The following is a 26,599-nucleotide window of genomic DNA, read 5'->3' as shown; positions in this document are numbered from 1 at the left end:
GTTTTTACAGCTTGTGGTGTTACCCGCTCTCAGGCGAAGAAAACACTGAGTAAAACACATGCAGAATTAGAGCCAGTAGCTTTTTAGAAAGCAGAGATATGGCTGAGGGGTTTTATATACGGGACGATGTGTTGATGCGAAAGTGGAGGCCTTCTGATCGACCAGCCAATGAGGTCTGGAGTGCGGTAGAGCAGGTGGTGCTGCCCAGGAGTTTTCGTCCTGAGGTTTTGCGTTTGGCCCATGAAACGCCTTTGGCTGGCCATTTGGGCATTCGGAAAACCCAGGCAAAAATCCTCCGACATTTTTTCTGGCCTCGGTTACATCAGGATGTGGTGGCTGTGTGCAGGTCTCGTCACTCGTGTCAAATGGTGGGGAAACCCAATCAGAAAATTCCCCTTGCACCTTTGTGTCCTCTTCCAGTTGTTGACGAACCTTTCTCACGGGTCCTTATTGACTGTGTTGGGCCATTACCAAAGACGAAAAAAGGTAACCAGTGTTTGTTAACCATCATGGATTTTACTACTCGCTTTCCCGAGGCTTTGCCGAGATATTAAGGCAAAGGCCATTCTTGACTCTTTAATTGGTTTCTTCTCTCGTTTTGGCCTCCCAAGGCAAATTCAGTCTGACCGGGGCACTAATTTCATGTCCAGTAAGTTTCAGGAGGTGATGTGTGACCTAGGGATTGAGCAGATTACTTCGTCAGTTTACCATCCTCAGTCTCATGGGGCGATTGAGCGGTACCATCAAACTCTGAAGACTGCGATTAAGACGTACTCTGTTCAACACCCTGGGGATTGGGATGTAGCTCTCCCTTTCCTGTTGTTTGCGCTCCGAGATGCGGTGAATGAGTCTACCGGGTTTACTCCCTTTGAATTGGTCTTCGGTCATGAGGTCTTCAGTCCATTGAAAATGATCAAAGAGCGGCTAGTGAAGCAGTCTAGTGAGGGGACTGTTTTGCAGTACGTAGCTATGTTCCGAGACCGGCTATCGACCGCTTGTCAGGTAGCTCAGGAGCATCTTAAGGGAGATCAAGATCGCATGAAGATGCATTACGACAAAAGGACTGTCGAGCGAATTTTTAAGCCTGGGGACCGAGCACTGATGCTTCTGCCAATGAGGGGAGACAGTTTGAGCACTCATTTTTGTGGTCCATACACGATCGAGAAGAGGGTGGGGGACCGAAATTATGTCGTTAGCACTCTGGACCGGAGAACCAAGTCACGGTTATGTCATGTCAACTTACTGAAGGCTTATGTGGGTCGAGGAGATTCTGTTCCCATAGCTTTTGTGTTTACTAAAGACGAGTCTGGTTACACCGAAGATGGCACTGAGGCTGTTGAACCTGTCAGTGCGCACCTTAGCAATTCCGAGGCTTTGCGAACATTTGATAAACATCTCGGTCACTTGAGTCAGAGTCAGCAATCTGACCTGAGAGTTTTGGTTGGGGACTATCCTGAGTTGTTTCGTGACGTGCCTGGTTGCACAAATCTGGCAGTGCACGATGTAGACACTGGTGAGGCCCTGCCTATAAAGCAACACCCTTATAGGTTGGGTCCAGCCAAGAAGAAGGAAGAAATTGAATATATGACTAGGATTGGAGTGGTCCAGCCTAGTCATAGCGAGTGGAGTTCACCTGTGGTACTGGTCCCGAAAGCAGATGGTACAACACGGTTCTGCATTGATTACCGGAAGGTTAATCAGGTCACAAAGGCAGATGCGTTTCCCATCCCGCGTCTAGAAGACTGTATTGGCCGTATTGGTAGGGCCCAGTACGTGTCCAAATTAGATCTCTTGAAGGGCTACTGGCAAGTGCCTCTAACACCTCGAGCCCAACAGGTGTCAGCCTTTGTCAGTCCTTTCGGCCTCTATCGGTGTCAAGTACTCCCATTTGGGATGAAAAATGCGCCAGCTTCCTTCCAGAGGGCAATGAATACGGTCACAGTAGGGCTGACCAATGTGGTCACTTATATTGGTGGCATTCAGTGAGTCATGGGTTGAGCACATGGGACATCTGAGAGAGCTGTTTGTGAGGTTGCAGCAGGCCCAGTTAGTAGTATAAGTATATATACTTTTTTGATCCCGTGAGGGAAATTTGGTCTCTGCATTTAACCCAATTGGTGAATTAGTGAAACACAAACAGCACACAGTGAAAACACAGTGAGGTGAAGCACACACTAATCCCTGCGCAGTGAGCTGCCTGCTACAACGGCGGCGCTCGGGGAGCAGTGAGGGGTTAGGTGCCTTGCTCAAGGGCACTTCAGCCGCGGCCCACTGGTCGGGGCTCGAACCGGCAACCCTACGGTTACAAGTCCAGAGTGCTAACCAGTGGGCCACGGTGTGAACTTGCCGAAGTGTGAGATCGGCAGGGGTCAGGTGACCTACTTGGGACATCAGGTGGGGCAGGGTTTGGTGCTTCCTAGACAGGCCAAGATCCAGGCCATCTTGGATCTTCCTTTCCCAAGGACTCGCAGAGAGCTTATGAGAGTGCTTGGGATGTGTGGCTTTTATAGAAGGTTTGTCCCGAATTTTGCTGCAGTCACTGAGCCATTAACAAATTTGCTTCGCAAGGATGTGAAGTTCAGGTGGTCTGACATATGCCAGTTGGCATTTGACAGGTTTAAGGCTTTTCTGTCTTGTGAGCCAGTGTTGAGGGCGCCCGACTTTGCCACCCTCTTTAAACTTGCAGTAGATGCGTGCGAGGTGGTAGTCGGTGCCGTTTTGCTGCAAGTAGATGATCAGGGTTTTGATATACTGGTTGCTTTTTTTCTCAAAGAAGCTCAATAAACATCAGCGAGCATACTCTATGATTGAGAAGGAAGCGCTAGCACTGGTGTTAGCGCTGCGTCACTTTGAGGTTTATGTGTCAAGCTCAGGTGGGGAGTTGTTGGTTCTTACAGACCACAATCCCCTGACCTTTGTTGCAAAGTTTAAGACTTCCAATGCTCGAGTCTTCCGGTGGAGTCTTGTGCTTCAACCCTACAGTCTAGTTGTTCAGCATATAGCTGGCAAGGATAACATCATTGCAGACACCCTGTCACGAGCCTAGAAATACTGGAGAGATTATGACTTTATAAGTTTGACCCTGTGTGTGTGTGTGTGTGTGTGTGTGTGTGTGTGTATATAAAGTCCATTAGATAATTTTGATAGACTGTGCCATGGTTAAAAAAAAAAAAAAAAAAAGAAAAGGTTATAACTTAAAAAAAAAAAAAAAAAAGTTTTTTGTCTGAGGGGGAAGGAATGTTACGGTCAGGTTGAGGGATAACACACACTGATGAATGGCTGCCTTGGGACCAGCTGACTGCTGGGCGTGGCAGGCGCGATGTTTTAAAAATTGATTACAGGTGGATACCTGGAGGAGCGCGAAAACGCCAGTCTCGCGCAGGAGTTTGAAAGTGTGCACGCTACTCTCCAACGCTGACTAGGATTACCTGTTTCTCTGACGTCCCTTCGGACTATTGTGATTTTTGTTTATCTTTATACAACGTTTTCGTCTGCCACCCGGACTTTAATAATCAAAAGTTGAACTCCCAAAACCGAACAACCGCAAGAGAGCTGGCCGCTCTCGGGAAAGAGCAAGACCTGTGCTGGCCCGGTACGCACGCTCGCCTGGGAAGTCGGAAAGCTGGTTCCTCTTGCAGTCTTTAGTCTTTACATATCAACATCTTCACCCACACCACTGATATAGACTCCCAACTCAAGTTACCACATACACGCAGGGCAAGTTGCACTGAGGGCTCAATTTAGCCAGCTATTGTTAAACCCCCCTAGACTAACGAGCTATCTTGGTAAATTAGGTAGGCTGGCTTTTGGTTTTCGCGTTTGACTTTGGCATTCGCGGAATTCGCGTTTGTGGGTCGCAGGGTGAACCCTCGGTTGTAACAGTATGAAAAACGAAACACTTCACAGCTGACCTGACCTGACCTTTCTCATCTCAGGCAGATATCGAAGGACTGTCCAAGAAATGCAGCTTGACGGCCAGACAGGTGGAGCGCTGGTTCCGTAGGAGACGCAATCTGGACCGACCCGGAGTCCTGAAGAAGTTCAGAGAGGCCAGGTACTGAATATGAAATAATGCAGAAAAGATTCAGATTTCTTAGAAAAGCTTTTATATTCGGACAGTGTTTTGTCTTTTAGTGTAATGTGATCCCATCTATGTTTGTTACAGTAATCTTCCTTTTCATGTCTTCTTGTCCTTTGTAGTTGGAGATTTGCTTTCTATTTATGTGCGTCCATTGGAGGACTAGTGGCTCTTTACGATGTGAGTACATCTTTATCTCTTGTCATGTAGGTAGGGCCCATAATGATAAAAAATTACGCTCTTACACAATAGCATTTTGTACCGTGTGGGTTGAGTGGATTCCTAATCTACAGAATGGACAGGGAAAAGAAGGTGAAAAGCCTCTTCACCAAAAACCTGACTCAGAGCTCTTGGCTTATCTGGAAACCTCGTTTCCTGCTTACCATAATTTCCCAACTATTAGCTGCGGCTTATACATTGATTTTACAACATTTCTTCTGCTAGGAAGGTTAATACACGGGGGCAGTTAATGGTATTACAGTTTTTCTCAGTTGCTTTAGTGCTTTTCTCACATCACTATTACAGTAACATTTGCACAGCAGTTAGTGCATTTCTCAAAACAATTAGTGCAAACTGCAAAACCTAGTGGATAACCTGCAAAAGCATGTCACTTGCTCAAATGGATAGTACATTCCTCAAAAGAAAGTATTTATGTCAATGAAACTTCCAGTGTCATCAAAATGAGAAGTCTTGACACCATTGTTTATGAACAAGATAGTCAAATGGCTTTGTCATGTTTTCATTATGGCAGTTTATTCTCTGTGTTTTCCCATGCAAAAAAAGGTCAGAACTCGGTGTTCAAGACGGCACTATACAGTACTTGTACAGCCATTTGAAAACTACAGTAAAGTTAGAAATTGCTGTAGTTAGGAGAGTAAGTGAGTACAAGACACTGATGTACGTTTCACATTTTTACTATATATGCTCTTTGCAATTCTACAGCATTGTGACAGAATTTGATAACTAGTTCACCAATTTTGTATGTAATGACTCAAGCAATGAAATGAAGACTTAGTTTTATTGGGAACGACTATTCAGCATTCATAGTTCATTTTGACTGACATGACAAAGCAACTGATACATGTCCAAAAGCATGTGCAATTTGTTCAGAGGAAGGAGAAATTTCTACTATGATGTGCACAAATGACTAAATGTTGTGGAGGTTGAACTAATAGATATGAGAATTTTCATTCTGATCTGAGAAAAGCACCAAAGCGACTGAGAAAAACTGTAATATTGTTTTGTTTCTTTTAATTTGCATAAAACTCTGTCCTGCGGCTTATACACAATGCGGCTAATACACAGGAAATTACTGTAGCATTTACATGTGTACCTGTGAACAATATGCCCGGATGCACAGTTTAAGGTGTTGTTACCGTGTTATACACTATGTTGTACACCGTGCAGCAATCGCTGTCGCCCAAGTTGTTGTGCTGCCGCTATTGGTGTGGACAGGAGGGCCTGTGTTTTTTTTCAGGCAGTTCTGACGGGGCAGATTGAAACTGATAGGCACTCCTCTGGGCTGCCCCCGAAGGGATGGCATTTGAGTTGTGTGCTGTGAGAGGTGATGTGATCACTGTGGGAATAGCCTTTAGATAGGCAAAATATATGGTTGTGCTCCACCAAACCAAATGGCTCAGTCCAATTTTGGTGCATATGGCAGTATGAGTAGTCTGCATGCTTTCGATGCAGTTTTTGCTTAATGGAAGAAATGGAGTGCTGTGTTTGAAAAGACAAGCAGCTGTGTTGTTAATGGTCCGAAGCATCGGCCTGTGATGCTGCAGTTGAATTTGTGATGCTTTTGTGCTTGGCTGAGTGTCTTGGCTTACTCAGCATGCCTTGGAACTTATTGTTGTACATGCTGTGAAAAGGCAACAAAAGCTATAGTATTTTAACTTCAGTACATATGTAGTCTATGAAGTATAATAGCACACTGATGTATACTTTTACATATAATCATACTTCCATGTTTTGTGCCCTACCCAGTACCATAGTACTCTCCTACTTTGGGCACTGTGAATTAAGAAGAGTAAAGTCTGATTTATGTTCCTTTTTCATATGAAAATAGATATCAGTAACAAATGTTGATCCATTTTGTCAGTATCTGTAAGCTTTCAGAAAACTTGTAAAAGACGGACAACATGAACACAGATTAAGGACAGAAGGCTCCCTTTGTATCTATATTTAACACTGGGCAGGAGCAATTTGATCTGGTCCCTGTATTACTAAATACTGCAGCACAAAGTTGCCTGTTTTTTAACTGGTGTGTTCTCTCTGCAGAAAGAATGGTTTTATGACACTCGACAGATGTGGGTTGGTTACCCAAAGCAGGTGGGTTTAAATTGTATTTATTGACGGAAGGTTACGTTCTTAACTTAGGCATTAGCCAAAATACCTGATGTGTTAATCTAAAAATAAAATATTTCTTATGTGTAGCCCCATTTTTATAGCAACATGCACATATGAATTTAATCACCTCTCCCCAAGGTTTGATATTTTCATGCAGTGTTCATATTTAGAACAGCAATACATAAAACTCAAGATAATTCTTCTACAGATCCAAATCAAACACTTATTGATTCCATTTTTAGAAGCAAGTCCTTTTCACAATAATAAAGGAATGTGTCTGGATATGAATACATTTTCCCTTCTCGCTTATTGTCAGATTTAATCCAAAGTAATAATACCAGTGATTGGATTGGTTTCAGATGTGAAACTGTAAGGCTGCTTAAATATCAATACATTGTAAATCTGGATATTTTTTTGTTTCTGCAGTCGATGCTTGAATCTCAATATTGGTATTACATTCTGGAGATGAGCTTCTATTGGTCACTGCTTTTCAGCATCACATGTGATGTCAAGAGAAAGGCAAGTATTACACAAGAGTGGTCTAACATTAGCCTTTCACTTGGTTTATGGCATTTGATGACTGGCAGAGTGACAATGTTATATAAAACATATTTCCCCTCTACATTTCACAGGACTTCAAGGAACAAATTATTCACCATTTGGCCACCTTGATCCTGTTGAGTTTCTCCTGGTGTGCAAACTACATCCGTGTTGGCACCCTGGTCATGATTGTGCATGACACCTCCGATGTTCTTCTTGAGGTATGACCTGTGTCAATTATACCAATCTCGTGATTTTGAGTTATGGACTGCATATGCACGGCAACTGGCAGTCATTGCATTGTTTCTTCCATTTTTACACTTGTATGCCAAGACCAGATGGTGGAAGGGGAGTGAATGATGTAATTTGCTTGTGCTATAAATTCTGAGAATTTTAATGTTTTTTTTTTCCTGTCGTGTTGCAGTCTGCCAAGTGTTTCAATTATGCCAAATGGGAGAAAACCTGCAACTCACTCTTTGTCGTGTTTGCAATTGTGTTCATGATCACCAGGCTTATAATCTTCCCCTTCTGGTAAGCACAGCTTATTTGTTTATTAGAGATAGTTGACTCTCAATTTTTCAACTGTGTGGATCTTACATTATGCAGTGGTCTATCTCTAATTTAAATAAGTGCAAAGTCTAAAGTCTAGCTACAGTTAAAGTAATAGCAATACAAAATCTATTAGCATACTTAATACCATGAGCAAGATCTTAAAGGAGAATTCCGGTGTGATATTGACCTAAAGTGTATTGAAACATGATACCGAGTGTGAACGTATGTCTCATAGCCCATCTCGGCTTGTCCCCTGCACTCCAAAATCTGGCGCTAGTTAGCCGATGCTACCAACAGCTTTTTCAATTGTGGTGCTTCGGCATCGGGCTAGCCATGAAGATAAATCACTGTTTTACACCATTTACGAGGCTCAATGTATCTCCACACTTCATTGGTAGACTTCCGAGGGCCCTGACATTTAAAACGAGACATTGAGAACTTTGAAAAAGCACTGGTAGTTTACTTACAAGACGATACAGACAGTATCTTCACGAAGTTTAGCGTTTGCAGCCATCTTGAATTTAGTCACGATAAGTCGAGCGACGAGTAAGAATGAACAGGTATGATAAGGGATCAGATTCCAAAAATAATTCAGTGGAAATGCATGGATTCCAGTTTCTTCCAGTAGCAGCAACTGGACTAAATTCAAGATGGCTGCAAACGCTAAACTTCGTGAAGATACTGTCTGTATAAATCGTCTTGTAAGTAAACTGCCAGTGCTTTTTCAAAGTTCTCAATGTCTCGTTTTAAATGTCAGGGCCCCTCGGAAGTCTACCAATGAAGTGTGGAGATACATTGAGCCTCGTAAATGGTGTAAAACAGTGATTTATTTTCATGGCTAGCCCGATGCCGAAGCACCACAATTGAAAAAGCTGTTGGTAGCATTGGCTAACTAGCGCCAGATTTTGGAGTGCAGGGGACAAGCCGAGATGGGCTATGAGACATACGTTCACACTCGCTATCATGTTTCAATACACTTTAGGTCAATATCACACCGGAATTCTCCTTTAAGCAAAGATATTGGTGGGTCAGCTAAAGACTGTCACATGCCACATTATGGCTTTAGTTCATGCACAAGAACTTTACTCATAATGCTGTGCAAACTGCAAAGTCAGTGTATGAGTAAAGTCTATTTATATTAACTCAGTAGCTAAGGCTTTCTAAGGCATGTTAGGAGCTCAGCTTTAATTATACAGACAGTTTGCCATTTGTAGTTTTCTTCCTTCTTATTGAAAAATGAGTGGTGACCTTTGAACTGGTTTCCTGCATCTATCCGACAAGTTGAATAAGCACGCTAATGTATACCTTTGCTCATAAATAATCATACTTCCATGCTTTGTACTGTTTGCTTTGTAAATACAAAGATTTAAAAGGTCCATGGAGAAACAGTCCTTGAATAAGCACTATCCAGACAACTTGTTTGAACTGTTCTGGAAAATACATCAGATTGCCTTTGTTTTTGGACATGCCCCCAACCAAATACCATACTTGCAACAAGCAAAACTACTTTTGGCTTCGCTGACTCCTCAATCTAAATTTCAGTCTTAGGTCAGATGATGGCATGTCTGATTAGACTAACTGAACCTGTGGCTTGTGCTCTGCCAGTAGGGACACAGAAAGAGGAGTTTACTATGTGGAACATGTCCAGGCTGATTGATGTGCCACTTAGTTATTACTGTGAATTGCATGATGTATTGAATGCTTTGTACTTTGTAATGCTTTGCAAACTCACACCCTTGACTAGATCTTTTGGAATGTGCTCATTCCATGTAATAATCCTTATTGCAACAATTGAGGATGCACGTAGTTTAAACAAATTTATGATATGTGGTTATCTCATCTGTTGCAGAAACAACAATAGGCGTGTTTACTTCACACTGAGAGATAATTTCCCATATATGGATGAAGAGGACTTCAATGGAGATCTCCATTGAGAAAAAGCTCTTAGTAGAGGACTAGTCTTATTCCATGTATGGGAAACCTTGAGCATTGTAGCATGTGGATCTGTTTGTTTTGTTAATCTCACCTTTCCCATATGTTCTGACCCTCTCTCAGGGTGATCCACTGCACATGGGTCTACCCACTGGACCACTACCCCCCTTTCTTTGGATATTACTTCTTCAACGCCATGCTTGTGGTCCTATTACTTCTCCACATCTTCTGGGCCTACCTCATTCTGCGCATGGTGAAGAAGTTCCTCTTTGGCAACGTAAGTTGAACTGTTAATTCAAAGTAGAGCTTTTTCGAATATGCTGCTAGGTTCAGAAATGATAGCAGGTGCCTTCAGGTTCATGTCAGACTTTGGACAGGAGTATTGGATCTTGATAGAGAGAGTCTTGGCAATTAATCTAAGGCCCACAGATACGACTTGTAATCTTTGTGCCTCCTGTGTAGATAAAAAACATTCATGACTTTAGAGGAACAATTCTGGATCTTTACTGTGCACTCCAGATCTTAACTGAGCCGTAATCGAATCTTACTATAGAGAGAGTATTCTGCTGCTGGCTGTACTTTGAGTGGCACCATGAGCTGGAGGTCAAGGCTGAAAGGTCTGGAGCTTTATCTATAGTAGATATGGTGAAGGAAGCTGAAGTATTGGGAGCAATAATTGTCTGCAGAACCAACATGTTATTATTAATATGGTTAAATTATGTAATTAGCAAGACATACAAATAGCAATACATGTAGTAATTGACAACTTGTTAAGCATGCTAAGTAGTCATTTTACAGTAATTACACTTTTGGTGAATTATAATCTGACAGGAGACTGATGAACAATAAATATCTGTTAATTGCTCAGAAACACAGACATGACAATATTCAGACATGACATTTCTGTTTTTTGATTGTCCATCTTATTAAATGCAGTCAGCAGGTGAAGAGTCATTCACAGCCTGTGGCTCAGCTTGATGATCTCAAATGAGGGATTGCTGCCGTGCACGTGGTGACGCGCACACTTTAGTGTGCCGTAATTTTTTAGTCTGTGATAGCATGACAGCTGTGACAAGATAAAAACCATTATTTGTATTCATTAGAATTTATGAGCAGCAATCCAAGCAAAATATGGCTCATATTACAAGTTAAGGATGCCCTCCACCTCTAGGCCAATGGGTCCTGTTATGGACATGCCATCACTAGTTTTGATAAGAGATAATAATAATAATAATAATAATAATAATAATAATAATAATAATACATTTATTTTATATAGTGCCTTTCTCAACCCCAAGGTCGCTTTACATAGTAGGAAGGCAGGGAAACACAATAACAAACAAACAAAACAAGGGGAATAGCCAAGAGGTTTTGGTCAGAGGATCTGAGTGAGCGGGAAGGATTGTAAGGGGTCAGGAGGTCCCAGATGTAGGGGGGAGCAAGGTTGTGGAGGGCTTTGAAGGGGAGTAGTAGTACTTTGTATTTGATCCGGGACAGAACCGGTAGCCAATGGTTGATGGAGAATGGGGGTGATGTGTGCTGATCGTCTGGTATGGGTGAGGAGCCTGGCTGCAGAGTTTTGAGGAAGTTTATTGTCACATGCATATAGTTACTGGAAGTAAGAAATGCAGTGAAATTATGTCTGGTGTCAGCCTATTTGTGCATTAATGGGGGGGGGGGGGGGTAAAAAGTGCAGTAGAAGAGGGGTTTAGTAGATTAAGTGACAAGGGCTGCATAAGAAAGGTGGGGGAGGATTGGGATTGGGGGGGGGGGGGGGGCACCAACAAGGAGCACCTGAGAGCAACTGGATTACCCTGGATTAGACTCTGCCTGGATTACCGGTATGACCTTTGCAGCTTCAAGCCTTTCCTAGGGGCACGGGTGAATACACATTGTGTTCCCACGTGATTAGAGGGGCTGTTTGCTTGAATGAGCAAAACTTTACCTGTTGGCCTATCGCTTTGTAGGCCCCGGGGAGGAAAAATTCTCCCCACATATTTTACATATTTTATCCGCATCAGTCATGGCAGCAGCAGCAGCTCTTGTTTCTCCACCGAAGCGGAAAGAGCCTATTTGTTTAACCAGTGGCAGCTACTGCAGCCACAGCACTGAGATTTAAGTATTCAAACTTTTTTTAGAGACTTGTTATTGTTATTGACAAGATATTAAAAACAAATCTAATATCATGGTTAATGTGAGCTGATGTTTTCTTTGATTGCCTTCTTTTATAGACATATAGCACCCCTGTAAAGATGAGCAGTCTAGTCACTGGATGTCTGTGGTGCTATCTAAAGAAACATTTTCTTTTACAACAATTTTTGTGGATTCAGCATTTTGTTGTGCACATTTAATCATTTTATTTCACAAATATCGTACTGCCTTTTATATGTATATGTAGCATTCCATGAAAAGCACAGGCTTCAGGTTAGGCGGTCTTTATTTGATTGGTCAGTATAACTATTACACTGAGCTGGGAGGGCTGTGGGGGCAGTTGTTTAGAAACTCTGGCCCTGCTGTTGAACTCGCATGGTTTTTAGGGGTCAGCAGATTCTGCTAATTGCCAGGAGTCTAGATGACTTGCACGTGCTGTCCGTTGTCTGTTTTAGTGTGACTGATGTGTTTAAGACAACACAAATGAAAAACATAATGATGTAATTCCGGAGAAACAATGAAAAGTGGCTGAGCGAAATTCTTTGCATCCTGTACATCTTGATATGTTTTATGTGGATCTATTTACATTGTTCAGGTCCAGAGAAATGTAAACATTCTAGAAAAAGCCTTAAGGAGACTAACAGCAATACATGCTCTACCATATTTCTGGGTCATGTCTTCAGAATTGTATCATGGTTAAAACCATCTGAAGGTTTTTTGACAAGAACCTCATATTTCACCTTTAAAGATAACAGAACATATGAGACAGATGATGTTTTACCATTTGAACTACAGGGTTATGGGCATATGGGCTGTTTTGAGAACATGACCATTTTACCACCAGGTCTGCTTTAAACACATGCCAGTGGTTAAGAGAGGAGAGTGGTGTTCTGTACAAAAGAGAAGTTTACGGCTGTTCTATTTGTGTCATTACCTCTACTTTACATCTCTAGACAGATCACAGGTTAGCTAGCCCAGCTTATTTATTGTCTGTCTCCCAGCTCTTGGGGGTCAAAGATGTGTAAACGTTGTAAAACATGTTTTGTGACTATGTTGTTTTCTGCTTAGCTTGGTCAAATTTTTAGAGCATATAATGTGATTGTAATGGGATTGGCAAGGCACTTAATCCCTGACAAATATAATGAGAAAGTTACCAGGTGCAATTATTACACCTAATATGTACAATAATCTGTCACTCTACGGTACCTAATCACTGGTGATTAAATAACACAACACTTTTCACAATGTTATTACTAGAAGGGAAATGGGCAAAATCCATCTGCTGAATGGATTGCCTTTCTCATTAAAGTCCTATCTGCCAAGCATCTTCACATCAGGGCTGGCGTTTGAGCACTTGCGAACAAGTCAGCAATGAATGCCAAGCAAGCAGTCTTCTGTTGGCATAGAGAAATGAAGCTGCAAAGAAGTGAGGAATTAGGAGTGTAACTTGAAGTTACATATAGAGAAGATCAAGATTAGAGATTAATTATCCTCTTTAGTTTCCTCTGGTGAACAGTAAGCAATGATTAATTGACCTTTTTAATTTTACCCCATCACAAGATGTGATGCCAATGCATTTCAGTGCTTCAGCTGTTGTTTTTTTGTCGATATAATTGTCCTGACTCCTCTTAATCCCTGTAATGCTGTGTTGACAGTTGACCAAAGATGAAAGGAGCGATAATGAAGAGGATGAGGGAGAGAGCAGCCTGACTGAGGACTATGATGGACAGCCAAAGGTCACCAATGGCTCCAGTGTTGGGGGCTTCGCAAACCATCACTGATCACCCCCCCCCCCCCCCCCCCCCCCAACTCCCCTCCGAGTGCCAGCTTCAGACTGGCACTCAGTGCCAAGTCTTTTCCATGGACTGTGGAGCACCAGCGCCTTATGATGAAGAAAAAAAACGAATAACCCACAAAACAAATACAGCCGCTTGCAGGCAAACAAAACAAAACAAATCCATTATTACTCGAGAATGGGCCAGCATTTTGTCAAAATCACATCTTTCAACCACATTCAGAAAAAACAAAACCCCACAATACTTTGGGAGTTTCCTGGGAGATGTTTTGTTTCTCGAGAGACATTGTGTTTCTTGGCACGCTGACGCCCGATGCTCATCTCTTTTAACGAAAACAGTGTTGGTAATGGCACAACATCACATGGACGAGCTGATAACTGAGCAAGAACAGAGAACAAATAAACATCAACTGCTGTTTTTCTTCATCAGTCCATCCAATGTGTTTCTCATTGTTGAGGAACACAAACGCGCACCATACGCCATTACATTTGCCCTGCATCATTCATCACGGCCGGTTCCTCATGGTCAGGAGCCGTATCAGCATGGTTCATGTCAGCCTCTGCAGGCAAGAGGAAATTACACATAGACCAAACGAGATGACATTTACATTTTTTTCTCCCAGATATATGAAAATAGCAGTGTGCATTTCCCCTGTGTAGTTTGAGCCCTGTATCTGCACTCTGTGAAATGCATTACGTTGTAGTGGACAGAATCCAAGCATGGGGTCTCTTCCACATATGTTCAAGTACAGTGGAGCCTTGCTCAAAGCGTGCTCACAGGCTCTGATGGACACCAGCGGTGGTGTCTTTTGAAGATGCCCTGTCAACTTTTCTCTGCTGTAAGGAACATTTGCTCATGTATTCTTTAATTCAGCCTGAGTGTCTATAGAAGTGCGTGAGCTTTTACATAATACGTGTCCATGTGACTCCTCAATGAAATGCAAATAATGTCCCAGGATTCTGTAGATGTTATTGAAATGGATGGATGGAGAATGGATCATTATGAAGAATTATGAAGGTGCATTTGAAAAACATGCATTTTGCATTTTTCTGAAAGTGTTGATTCACTTTAAAAGAGCACTGTACAAGTCCAATACATTTTGGCATATAAAACATTTTCTTACATTGCTAAACTTTTTTCATGAAATAGTTGGATTAGATGACAATGAGTCAGTGATCGAGTGGTTGCATCAGTTGTACAGTTTGAGTGTTGATTTTTTTATTATTAATTTATTTGAGATGTACAGTCTTTTAAAATGTCCTCATCATTTAATGTTTGATAATGTTATAAAGTGAAGTGAGGTAAACATAATGTATGGATGTTTTTCTTCAAAGGAATCATCCTTTAATTATGATTTCAGGCTTTGTGCTTCTTGTGATTAAAGATTTGGTTATTCATCACATCTCATTTCCTGGATCAAAGGTCCACACAGCAACTGGGGTTAAACCATCACTAATGACTGGATCACCAGTGGAAGTTTTAGGGTTGTCCGTGTGTGTAAATGCCTTAAAAGAGAACCTGCCAACATGTGCTGTAGTCATGTTAGATGAGTTGTCCAGTCCTACTTTGGTCATTCTGCATGATGCCAAAGCGTTTCTTGGTGTTATATGTAACGTTGTCTACAAGGCAGCGCTGCCTGGAAGGCAATAGGGTTAGGCATAGGTTAAGGTTAGGGTTAGGGTTGGGTTGGGTTTAAGTCAGCGGTGGCAGCGCTGCCTGGAAGACAATGCTGCCTGGAAGACAATGTTGGGGGCATAAAACACCATCAAGCTGACAAAGCTTGGGCTCGTTTTTTTTTCTTCTGGCTTATGCCTCTTTTGACCTCTAGGGGGACTCTGTCACCACAGTCCTGACTCAGGACTGGAAGGTGGAGCAGCCCTGTCTCACTTCTGACAGGTACAGTATGCATGCATATCTCCTCTCACATGGTACCAGTGCTTAAAATGTCCTTCCTCTCTTCTGTATTGCACTCTTTGTCTCGGTATTGCCATTTGTGTCATATAAGGACAAATATGTGTCAGCTGTTTGCCACAGAAATGTCAATTCAGTCTGGTCTGTTATAGGTGTTCATCTCTTCAGGACACTTTCAGTAGGCAATCAGCAGCAGACTGGAGCTAAAAGAAATGCATGTCTTCCTTCCTTGATTGGATTTTTTTCCAGGCTGAAAAGGCCTGTGGTTTTCTCAACAATTTGTCTTTGTCATCCAGAAAAAGGCTGTCAGCTATCAATCACAATTTTTGTTTTCAATCTTTATTTAATCCTTCTCACAAACTCTTGCACAGGGACACTGAATTTCCCTTTTGGTCTACAAGGCTCTCAACTGATTAATCTGCAGATATCTCTGACTGTTGTATCTTAAAAGCATAATCTTACATCTCAAGCTCGCCCCTGAGCCTCTGATGTCATTTTATCCACACCGTTGTTTGAGAAGTCCTTGGGGGAACGTCGTCAAAGAAAGTGAGAAATCAAAGCCACCAAAATGGGATTAGTCCTTTTCCTTGACCCTCCCATAAAGGGCTGCACACATCACTGAGGATCCATTCAGACTCCATACACACTATAGAGGAGGATTACACAAGCCCATATTTCCATGTTAGAAAGGGGAGCTTAATTTCATTCAAGTCACTTCCTCATGGGGCCTGGGCTGTCAGCTTTCAAGCCTGGCGATTCAGGCAGCGCATTCATCAGCCGGCCATTCCCACATCACCCAGAATGCAGCGCTTGATAATCTCCTTCCTTGGCCACATGACTCCACTGTGCTATACAGTGTAGCATGTGGCGGTCATGCATTTATTCTGACCAGTATGCACATACTGTATGTGAACCTGGCCAGCCAGGCAAAGTGCACACAGCTCCCACGTCTTCAAATAGTCCAACGTTATGCTGGGAGCAGTGACCCCCAAGACTAGGCTACTCAAAGGCATCTGATGTCAGTGTCACAGTAGGCTATAGATGTTGAGAGGGACAAGATAAAAGGGGAGAAACCTGCCTTTTCATGTAATAGGCACAGCCCAAAAATATGAGTTTACAGTATAAAAACAGCAAACCTGAGTGTTTGTCAAGTCTAGGCCAGTCCAATAGCGTAATCCACTTTCTTTTGATTTGCCCCATAAAACACTGTCCGGAGCAATTGCAGCAGAAAACGGGATGCAAATGCAGCAGAATTTAATAGTGCAGTGTTTATGTTACTGTGGAGTTGCGTACTGGCTGGCAAGCATAGCAAATGCCGCAATCCATATCATGTGGCAGTAGCATTCACTTCGGACGCAGTGTTGGGATTTGGGGGGGGGGGGGGGGATGGTGTCGTCTGCAATCGATTGTCTGCCCCCACCCCCCTGAGGAATCCATAAAACACTCCTATTGTTGAAGAAGGCAGCAGCCGCCGCGTGTAGGCTATGCTCTGCAGACAGAGAACATCACAGAGCAACCTGAAACACAGCACAGTGTGGTGGTTAAAAGTTACCGTAGGCTCCAGGAGCAGCATGTCTGGGTGCAATTAAAATCATTGTCTGGCTGCTTGCAATTAGGAGACAATCAGCTACTAGGCTACAGTTTAGAAAATGAGCTCTGCCATATTTTCTGGCATGCATTTACAGAGTTTCACGGGGATAAATTGCTCTTACTGACTACGCACTAATAAGATGCATTCATAAGATACTCGCTTCGGAATGAACACTGTAATTAGGTCCCCACGCGTTGCTGACAAACCACTTCCATCCCATTTCCGACAGTCTACTTAAAAGGGGATTGCAGTTACTAAAATATTAACTAACTTATATAATTAATAGGCTACTTTCGGAGTGCGTTACATTGTAACAAAGAGTTTGAGGAGTTCATTGTATTTTCTATTGATTGTAGCCTAGTTCTAAGGTCGCTTTGCAGCATTGAAAGACCACGTGTACGGTTTCAGCCCACCAATGAGATTGATGGTGTCGACGTCGAATTGAGCCCCACAGATCTGTTTTCATAAAATAACTAGTCCAATCCGAGCGGCGAAGAGGAGGTGTCGAGAGTGGTAGGCGTGTCGCTTGCCTCAAGTTCAGTTTGCCTGCAGTTGTGTGATTAATTTCCCAAACTTTCGCGAACTTCGCTTCAGACCGTACTTGCTTTGCCAGCGCGCACGTCCTCCACACTTTTCAACCCTTCGAGTCATTAACATGCATGGCATCCATGCTCTTGAGTTTATTTTGTCTTCAGTGCTACTATGCATCGGATTGAAGGCAATGGCAGGTAAGGCTTAGCACAATAGTAACACCTGCATATGTAACGAAACTGCATCAGGCATCTTCCTGATGTTGCGTGCATGCAAATATTAGTAATAGACAATCTATCACTGTTTTATTACGACTTGTTACGAGATATTTTCCCCTGTAGCCTACTAGTCTTGTACGTGCAGGCAGCTTCAGAGTCAGTGAACAGACTGCGCTGTGACCGGCCGGCATGACTGTTTATTTCTGTGAATATTTTAAACTAAGCCACTTCTCTGTCCGATGAGCAGTTTTCCTCCAGGATCACCCTAAGATTTGGTAACCCAAAGCTTTGTTTTTTTTGTCAAACATAAGTGAAAAGCAGCCAGGGTTGCTTGCACACTGCAATAAAGATGCATCACTCATACAGGAAAAGTTACTCCAAAACCACTGCTTAGAAATTTTGCTGGCAACAGATCATCATATTTTCATCCACGTTTTTCCCTCCACAAACAAACTAGGTTGTTTTGTCTTCTGCCTTGCCCCCTTCTTACCCTTCCCTTCCCCTCCCCCCCTCCACAGCACAGTCTGGGTCTGAGACAGATCTGGTGGTCCCCTATGAGTTAAACGGAGAGGAGGTTCACCTTCTGCAGGAAGCACTGGGGCGGAGTGGGCTCAGAAGCCAGCGTTCAGTCCAACATCCAACAAGTCTGCGGGACAACTTGTTCCTCTCCTTGCCGGCGTTTGGACAGGAGCTGTACCTGCAGCTCCGAAGGGACGACTCCTTTATATCCGATGGCTTTGTCGTGGAAGAGCGTGCGGAGGATGGGACCACCGTACGGCAGGCGCCCACCCTGGAGGCGAGCCGGGGCTGCTTCTACACCGGATCAGTCCTCAACCACACCAACTCCTTCGCTTCTGTCAGCACGTGTGGTGGTCTGGTAAATACACTTGCGTTCATGTGGTCTGGCCAGTGTTGAGTTGTGTGTGACGAGCCACATTGCATGGGATGGACGTGTGTGTGTGGGTGGGGTGGAGGGTCCAGAATCTTGCGTAAGTGTGAATTTTGTCCTGTCAAAATGTCCTAAGTGTAACTTTGTTAAGGTGTTGATGCACAATGCATGTGTTCATGTACATGCACAGGCACAAACGCACACACACACACACACACACACACACACACACACACACACACACACACACACAGACCAAAGCTCTGCACGTACACACAGACTCGTAGCACATCTGACACAGAAAAGGTGTCACACTGACCTAGATTTAGTCAGTCTGACCAGAGATGCGCAGGTCCTTGCTGTGTACAGCGGTGTGGCTGATGTTTGGCTAGACTGCCACGGCAGCGGCGGACGGCGGGGGTGAGTTGGATGTCCTCTCTCCTCCCCAAGGGGAGCGTGAGAGCGAGCGAGCGTCTGCTGGCTCAGGGCCAAGCTGAGGTCAGTCCTTCTCCCTCGCTGCATTCTCCTCGCTGTCGCTGCCCAATCCGTCAACCCGGCTGAAGGGGATGAGTAGCACCATTGTGACAGACGGACAGGCAGTCAGGCGGCTGATTTGTTGGGTCCTGCTCAAGGAGAGTTAAGAAGTCAGGGTGAGGATAGGGTTGCTCTGCCCACCTCCTTCTATTCAGTCATTCCCCCCCCCAAAACCCCCTAAATCTGGTCCTTCCCAGCTTCTCGTTTGTGTGGACGTTGTGTGGATGATCAGACAATTGAGTTGTGAGCTATTTGTCTCCTTCTTGGCTTGTGTTTTGGAATTCCCGTGGTGTGCTGGACTGGAATTGCGCTAGAATGTCTTGCGGTACAGTACTGTCAGGCGAGACTGTCACTTCCATTCACGCATCTTGCACGCCGTGTGAGAGCCTGCGCCTTTAGTTTGGACGGTGAAAGACCGTATTATTTCAGCTTTAAAGCTGCAGTGGCCTCCTATTATGTCTCAAAAGCCTCTCTCCCTTCAAAAGTCACTCTGGGAAGAGTATAACTATCTGGAAAATGAGGTCATGATGCTTGTAGAAATTGTATTCCTGTCTGTCTGGAAGTGCACCAAGTCACGATCACTCACACTGTGGCACAGGCTCAGCTGCAGTCTCAGATGTGCGCAGCCTCCTCGAGCAATCTGAATACCCACTGTGAGTTTGGTCTCGGTTGATTCATAGCTATCTGTACTTATACTGTTACTTATCAGGCTCCGAGGATACCACCTGACGTTTTCACCTTGGTCACATGCCCAATGGAATGAAATGTAGGTCAGAATTGAGAACAGTTGAAGCGTGACCTGTGAATCACAACGGTGGCACTTAGAGACAGTTTTATTTGTGCTGTTAAATCACTTGGTTGTTTTTGGCTGACGCTCAGTTCAAACAAAACCCCTCATAGCTGAGCTCCGTTGGGGGGAAGGCCCAATCTGATCGTATGCGTGTCTGCGGGCACTTTCAGCAGAGAAGGCTGGCGACTAAGTGGGGCCTAATTGCCTGACTCAGGAGGATTCCAGACAATGTCTTCTTAGTAGTCACTCGGCAACCGAAAACCGTGCTATCACACCTGTTGTTCGGAGGGTAAGCCTCACTCTATTTCATGACCGCAAGTCCAGCTCCATCAATGATGTTAAGTAGTGTTTGCTCACTTAGGTACTAATACTCCACACTGCATCTGGACACTTCTCATCTGTGAGAAATGTGTGTTTTGTCTGAGTCGTGTAGTGTGCTACAGGTTAATGCTAGTTATTATGCAACAGGAGTCCGCTTTTGTACTGTCTTTGTCATTATCTCTTATTCACCCAAAGACCATTCACCCTCACAGTCTGTGCTAGGCAGCCTATTTGGAGGTTGGGGTTGTCTTCGAGTGGAAATTGCATGTATTTATACAGATGCTTTTGATTGTTGTCGAGTTTTTTAATCCCAGCATGTCCCCGCGGTGACCTGAGAAGTGACTGCATGGCAACCATTGTTGACTGCACCGAGACAGTTGGTTCATTTATTTAAATAGATTTCCTGGCTGAGTGATTGGGCTTTGCCCACGGGCGAAGTGCCTGGGGCCCGGGGAAAGGAAAGAGACCAATCTCATGCTCGGCTTTTCCCCAGGCACTCTGACATTTATTTAGTCAAGTCTGCGCAGAGATGGAGCTGGGGGGGGGGGGGGGGGGGGCTCCTCTGCTGGTGTGGGGTGTGTGTCACCGAGTGCCAAGACATGTCACTCATGACTGCAGACTAGATCCTCCATTCCTTCGGAGGTTGACAGTGTGTGAGGAATCAGAGCAGCTGTGCTAACTGTTCTGATAAGTTTTGATTGATTAATGTCAAGGGAAACTAGCATCCATCGTGTGGCCTTTATTTTTCAGATTTTTTTTGGAAATCCCATTATTATTTCAGTGTGACTGGCGAAATATTGGAGATGAAATAACACTCTTTTTTTTTAAGCTGTTGCCATGGTAATGATATTTTGGGAAAAGTTTGTCACTATTGATGTAGGCCAACAAATGGTACTGAAAAGATGCCCAGCAGAGTATATAGTGTTAACGCAATTTCAGCTATGTCTTTTTTGGGTCAGTTTTATTCTGTCAAAATGAGCCCATTTTCCAGTATCTTATAATGTTACTCATATATAGAAATAGGATAACTCAACATGCATGTTCAGAGTAATTGAGTATATTTTAGGACTGCATTCTATTTGCAGGTTTTGGCCTAAGCCATCAAGTTTACCAGTGGTCTTCTCTTGCTGTCAGTCTTTTAGTCTGACTGGCTCAGCAGACCTGTTCACTCAGTCGTTGATAGCTAGTGTGATGATTGAAACTCCTGTCCGGTATTGTGCTGAGTCAGGCTTCGATGAAACATGGGGAGTCCTCCCTGCGATGAAGAATCATCTCCAGGGTTTACTGCTCTCTTGACTGGAACTCCACGGGGCTCTCGCTGTTAAGTACGTTAAAAAGGGTCTCAAAGTCGGAGAGGAGTGGACAAGGCCATGTTTTATTTACGGTACTCGAGAGACCCCATGATGAATGGACTACTCTTTTGCTTTTAAAAGGTACTAACAAATCCTGTGTGAGAGCTGGGCTCCTGGGATGGATGGCACACATCCTTGGGAGGCCTGGTGGAATAGCGCTGATTTATTTTTAGGTGCTTGTCACTCCATAACCAACTTCTGAGTGAATGGAAAGGGCCATGGGTGTGTCTGGGAGTGTTTTAGTCGTTCCTGTTCGAGTGCATTTAAGGATCCAGGGTAAGCACCAACACCATGACAGATCACCATTCACATAAGTGCATGTTTAGCCCCCGCAGCAGAGAGGAGAGGGTCTGTTTTGCTTTCCTTGTTGATGACGGGTCCCCTATCTCTTTTGTGCAGACGGGCCTGGTGCAGACGGGCGATGACAGCTTGTTTATTGAACCAGTCAACATCGCGGACGACTCTTTCTCCGGGACGGAGCACAAGGTCACCCGGCACAAACGATCCACCAGAGCCAGCCCACCCCCCACCGACAACCACCCACACTACTGTGACCCCGTGCAAGGTGAGCGTATTACCTGTGTCAGGTTAAAGCAGAAGAACCACAGGGGATCAGCCAAATGGATTCTCATGAGCCAACAGGGGATAAAATGTCCACAGAGACCAGTTAAGAGTGCTTTATAAATCTTGCTCTACTGCCAAATGACATCTCTTTCCTTTCAAATTGCGTTTGGATTTTCTTATTACTCGCACATCTGATAAACCCCGGCCAAAAGGCCCCTGGTTAGGGTTGGTGCTAAAGAATCGACTCCAGTGTAATCCCCACAAACTTCTAAGGTCAGATGGTACTCCGCTCCAAAGGTGAAATTAAATCACAAAGCGTCTCTTTTTTTTCTCTCTCTCTCTCTCTCTCTCTCTCTTCTCTCACTGTTTTGCCCCCTGAGGGTTGCTTACCAAATGCAATAAATCATCAGTTTCATAGCAACGTTTATAGCTGTTGCCTTTGATTTTTTTAGCTCTTGGTTTGACACATGATGAGACATTGAGGGGCAGAGCAGCTGTCTCACCTCATTTCCTGTGATGTAGATCTACAAGCTTCTAAGCATCTAATGTGCTTGTTGAAAGTTAGCTCTTGTTGAAACTCGCCCTTCCTTAGTTAGACACACCAGTTGATAAGAGATGGGCTCTTCCCATTGATGCTTACATTATTGATGTTATGCATACTTTCCAGCCCTGGTGTGTTACCTTAGCCAAGACTGCAGAGTTTTTTGCCAAGAGGAATTCACATTTCGCGGTCTGGCTGCCCATTTTCCAGAGGGGCGAGCGGAGTGCTTCAGATTCGGTGAACACCGGGCTCCCCGACGTTCAGGCGGAGTTCCCTCCCGCAATGAATCATTCGTTTTTCACAACAGATGGGGAGTGGAATACATAGCAACTGTTTTTCAACTTTATTTGGAACCCAACGATAAGAACCAAAGTACATATTTCTGCGGTTTCTTTTCTTTTTTCAGATTGCTCAAGTGAAAAGGTTCCAAAGTCAACGCAATCCATCCACAGAGCCGTGTCTGCAGCGATCTCAGCTCAATGAAGCACAATGAAACGTGCATATTTTACTGCAGCACAATTTCTCCCCCATGCAGAATCATTAAGCATGAGTGTGTGGCCTCGAAAATGCACACCACAACGATTACATAAGTCCTCTGAAGGGAGGACCACCGGCACATTTGACAACCTATATAAATAAATTCTTTCCTTATGTTCGTATCTTGCTCTCAGGCAGTAATTGAAACCTCCTCTTAATAAAAGAATATGTGTTGGGCTGGTCGGCTGCCCTAAGTGATTTGGAAGAGTCCTTTATGGGGTAGGGGTCTGTGGAGATAGGCGTGATGCGGCCCTCCTGCCTAGCCCGAGTGATCTCGGCGCCGCGGTCCCCGGACAGTAAAAAGAGGGCCAGGTGCTTTAGCCATTCCTCGCGGACCTGCACCTGGTGTCTCGGAGCGGGGGAAGCGTGGTGCGGCGCAAGGTGCCAGATTTGGGGGAAATTCTTTCCCTCGCACTCATGTCTGCCGGAGCCTTCCGCGGGGCCTGGCAGATTCCCCTTCCCTGGCGGCCCGCGGAAAAGCCTCAATAAGGAGCGAGCACTGGATGTTTCCCCCTAAACCGCAGGCATCCCAGGAGGAGGATACGGACTGAGACAGACTTTATATCCATTAAACTCCCATGTCCTGAATACTGGAGCCCCCTTCACCCCCCCCTCCCCCTCCCCTTGCCTCCCCCGCAGCCCCACCCCTGCTCCGCTCCCCTCCCCTCTCCTCTCCACAAATGTCTCAGGCCCTTTGAGGAGCAGCTCCGTCTGCATGTGTAAAATCGGATCACGTTTCACAAAAGATGGGAAGGGAATGCAAAAGGCAATCAGAGGAGGTAAGCTTCCTCCTCCTCTCTCTGGCAGGTTACAGCACATACGGGAGCTTTGACATGCAATCTGCTCAGACCCTTTATATTTTTACATAACCTCGGGTCATTTTCGCCTGCAGCACCCGTGTCCTTCTGGGTCGCCTGTTAAAACCGAGCGAACGACGAGGCCGAGCTTCGGTCGTGGATTTAACTCCCCATTGTGAGTGACTGGTGGAGAGGTCGGGGTATCCTGATAGCAAGTGAGGCCTAAAAGTCCGTGGAAAAGTTGCAGACTCCGAGAAGGATCAGAGCACAGAGGAAATGGGTGTGAAATTGGTTCAGCAGATCCAAGCGGCGCAGCAGACCTGGTTTGGGCAGACGGGGCCTCAGTCCTGCCCCGAGGGAGACAGCTGGAGAGGGAGGAGATGGAGGTAGAGGGTCTCTCTGTTTATTTGGAGGAGATTGCAACACGGCTGTTGTGGGCAGACGTTTCCCAAGCAACGAAAAGACCACCCCCTTCCCCGAACCACTGTCGCCGATGAAGAAAGAACACTTGTTAAGACAAGCTGGGAGTTAATTTCTTTGGGCTTTGATTAGAACTGGGCCAGTCTGTGGTCTGGCTCTGAATGCCAGGGAATCGGAAAAATGTTGGAACCCGGCAAAGTTCAACAGAAATGACTTCCAGTTCCTAGACGCTCATTCGTTTCACATTTGGGCTGTGCTCTACCGGCTTCTGACATTTTTGTGATGCCTTGGAATTTGGGAACTTGGCAAATAAAGCTCAGCCCTAGCAAGGGAAGGTGGGGCAGCCTGGCCGTATGGATTTATATTTCCCCCCTCAAGAACAAAGGATCATTTAGAGAACGCCATGCAATCCAATGCACACCTGCCACCCAAGCTCCAGGGATGCCACTGGGCACAGTACTGGGGGAAATGCACATTATTTGTGTGGGGGGCCATCTCTGCATGCTGAAATTACCTCCTAGAGCTCTGCTGAGCATGTGGCACCAGAGTCCACCCAATAACTAATTCACAGTGGACCAGGTCTGCTCAGTAAAATTCTACTCAAAGCCTCTGTGTGCTGTGGGGTGTGTGTCGTTCCCTCCCGGCAGATCACAGTGGCTGATTACTATCTAAAATGTCAGGAAGAGGAAGAAAGACATTCTTTTTTTTTTGAAAAGCTTATAAGCATGAACCGTATTAACAGAGAGTCTTCTCTTTTTCTCTCAGGCTTGTTCTTTTTCTTTCACTCTCCATCTCTCTGTCTCACTAGCTCTGTCTTTCAATTGCACTCCCATTAGATGACACCATAGATTATAGATACCCTCTGAACTCTCCCTCTGCCCAGTTGTGGGTGCATATCTGCTGCGCCGTCATTTCCGTGCCTTCCGCTGTGCATCAAGGAGCACCTGAGGGGCTTTGAAGTCGGTCTTGGGGGGGAAGTGGTTCCAAGGGCCCCTCGGGCGCCTGGCACTCAGACGTAAAGGAAGTAAACTGTTTGCATGATCAGTGGACATCCTGAGTGTAAGATACGGTTAAATCCCATTGTTGGCTCTCTTTACTTTGAGCTGTGCTATAGCTTTAGGTCTCCCTGGCAGTGCCAGTGAATGGTCTTTTTGTTTCGGAACTGGTAAATAGCGGAGGTCCGTACCTGCCAGTATATCTAAGGCCATTATACTATCCCTTTACTTAATCAGACAGCTTCTAAAATTGGTTAGGGCATTGACGAATGGAAGATGCAGCAGATCTAAAGGTACTTTTGCTCATGTCAGGAAATGATTTAAAAGCCTTTCCAACAACAACATTACTGTCACAGTTCATGAACAAGTGACAATTTACCTCTCAAATGTGTAATGATATATACAAAATGTAATGATTAACACCTAATAATTAACATAATAATTAACCACCATCAATCAGGTCTCCCCTGGATCTAACTGACTTAATGATAGTTCTTTAATTTTCAGAATGGAGGACCATAAACACTCCATTGCTGACGAGCGCGGTGGAAGTGCCCTATCACAGCCATTACACGCAGGGTCTTAATGAGGAACAATTACCTCCAATTGGGACCAGTTAGGGCCAATAACAAAAACACTGCACAGCATCCTGTGTCAGGCATTGTGCTGAGAAAACCGCTGAGATATCAAATAACTGCACGCCGTGATGCCTTTGCCAGTACATTCGAATTCGAAAGCCCCTGTACAGTAGAGCTCTGTTTTCTCTCTTTGGAGGTCATGTCTGGCCTTGTAGAGAGCCCTTAGCTCCGGGTAGTTGTACTATTTCTGAGAGTAGGAGATGAGCACATCTATATGTGGAGAAATTGTGCTGTTCGCTCAGGTAAGTGGACTCGGGAGGTCTCCTACGGGTCTGACAGGACAGGACTAGACAGGGATTACTGCTGGGATTCCAGCTTTGAGTGGACGGGACACACTAATGAGAGCTCTACTTAGTCCTGTCTTGAGGTTAATCCCGGTTCAAGGCCCACAGTGCTTTTGAATTAGAGTCACTGGGAAATCAAAGAATCACAACTGATTTGCACAGGGTGTGTTGCAGACTTAAAAAAATGGGTGGTTTGGAAGAGACTCTTGACCTGTTATTGGCAGTGTTTGAAGGAAAGAAACAAAGACCAGAGAAGAACTAATGCACAGTGATTTCATAGCTCCTGGC

At 44.5% G+C, this 26,599-nt stretch overlaps 2 protein-coding genes across 2 annotated transcripts in view; both read left to right on the top strand.

Annotated features, from left to right (window-relative positions):
* The window catches only part of cers3a (ceramide synthase 3a), a 34,145-nt gene extending 19,350 nt beyond the window's left edge, over positions 1-14,795 (top strand). The window contains exons 4-11 of the mRNA XM_076287370.1: positions 3,936-4,054; positions 4,201-4,258; positions 6,359-6,409; positions 6,854-6,946; positions 7,060-7,188; positions 7,392-7,498; positions 9,575-9,728; positions 13,258-14,795. Of these exons, the coding sequence (XP_076143485.1) occupies positions 3,936-4,054; positions 4,201-4,258; positions 6,359-6,409; positions 6,854-6,946; positions 7,060-7,188; positions 7,392-7,498; positions 9,575-9,728; positions 13,258-13,383 (837 nt within the window). The 3' untranslated portion in view covers positions 13,384-14,795. The remainder of the gene's footprint in view (positions 1-3,935; positions 4,055-4,200; positions 4,259-6,358; positions 6,410-6,853; positions 6,947-7,059; positions 7,189-7,391; positions 7,499-9,574; positions 9,729-13,257) is intronic.
* A 2,718-nt stretch (positions 14,796-17,513) lies between these two features.
* Positions 17,514-26,599, top strand: part of adamts17 (ADAM metallopeptidase with thrombospondin type 1 motif, 17) — a 75,275-nt gene continuing 66,189 nt past the window's right edge. Inside the window, exons 1-3 of the mRNA XM_076287369.1 lie at positions 17,514-17,628; positions 18,168-18,526; positions 21,935-22,100. Coding sequence (XP_076143484.1) covers positions 17,556-17,628; positions 18,168-18,526; positions 21,935-22,100 — 598 coding nt within the window. The 5' untranslated portion in view covers positions 17,514-17,555. The remainder of the gene's footprint in view (positions 17,629-18,167; positions 18,527-21,934; positions 22,101-26,599) is intronic.

This window comes from Alosa pseudoharengus, unplaced genomic scaffold, assembly GCF_046254945.1.
Source record: "Alosa pseudoharengus isolate Yale_2024_CS ecotype anadromous, Long Island Sound unplaced genomic scaffold, YU_APseudo_1.1 YU_APseudo_1.1_scf_16, whole genome shotgun sequence".
NCBI lineage: Eukaryota > Metazoa > Chordata > Actinopteri > Clupeiformes > Clupeidae > Alosa > Alosa pseudoharengus.
This window is presented reverse-complemented; position numbering and strand designations above follow the sequence as displayed.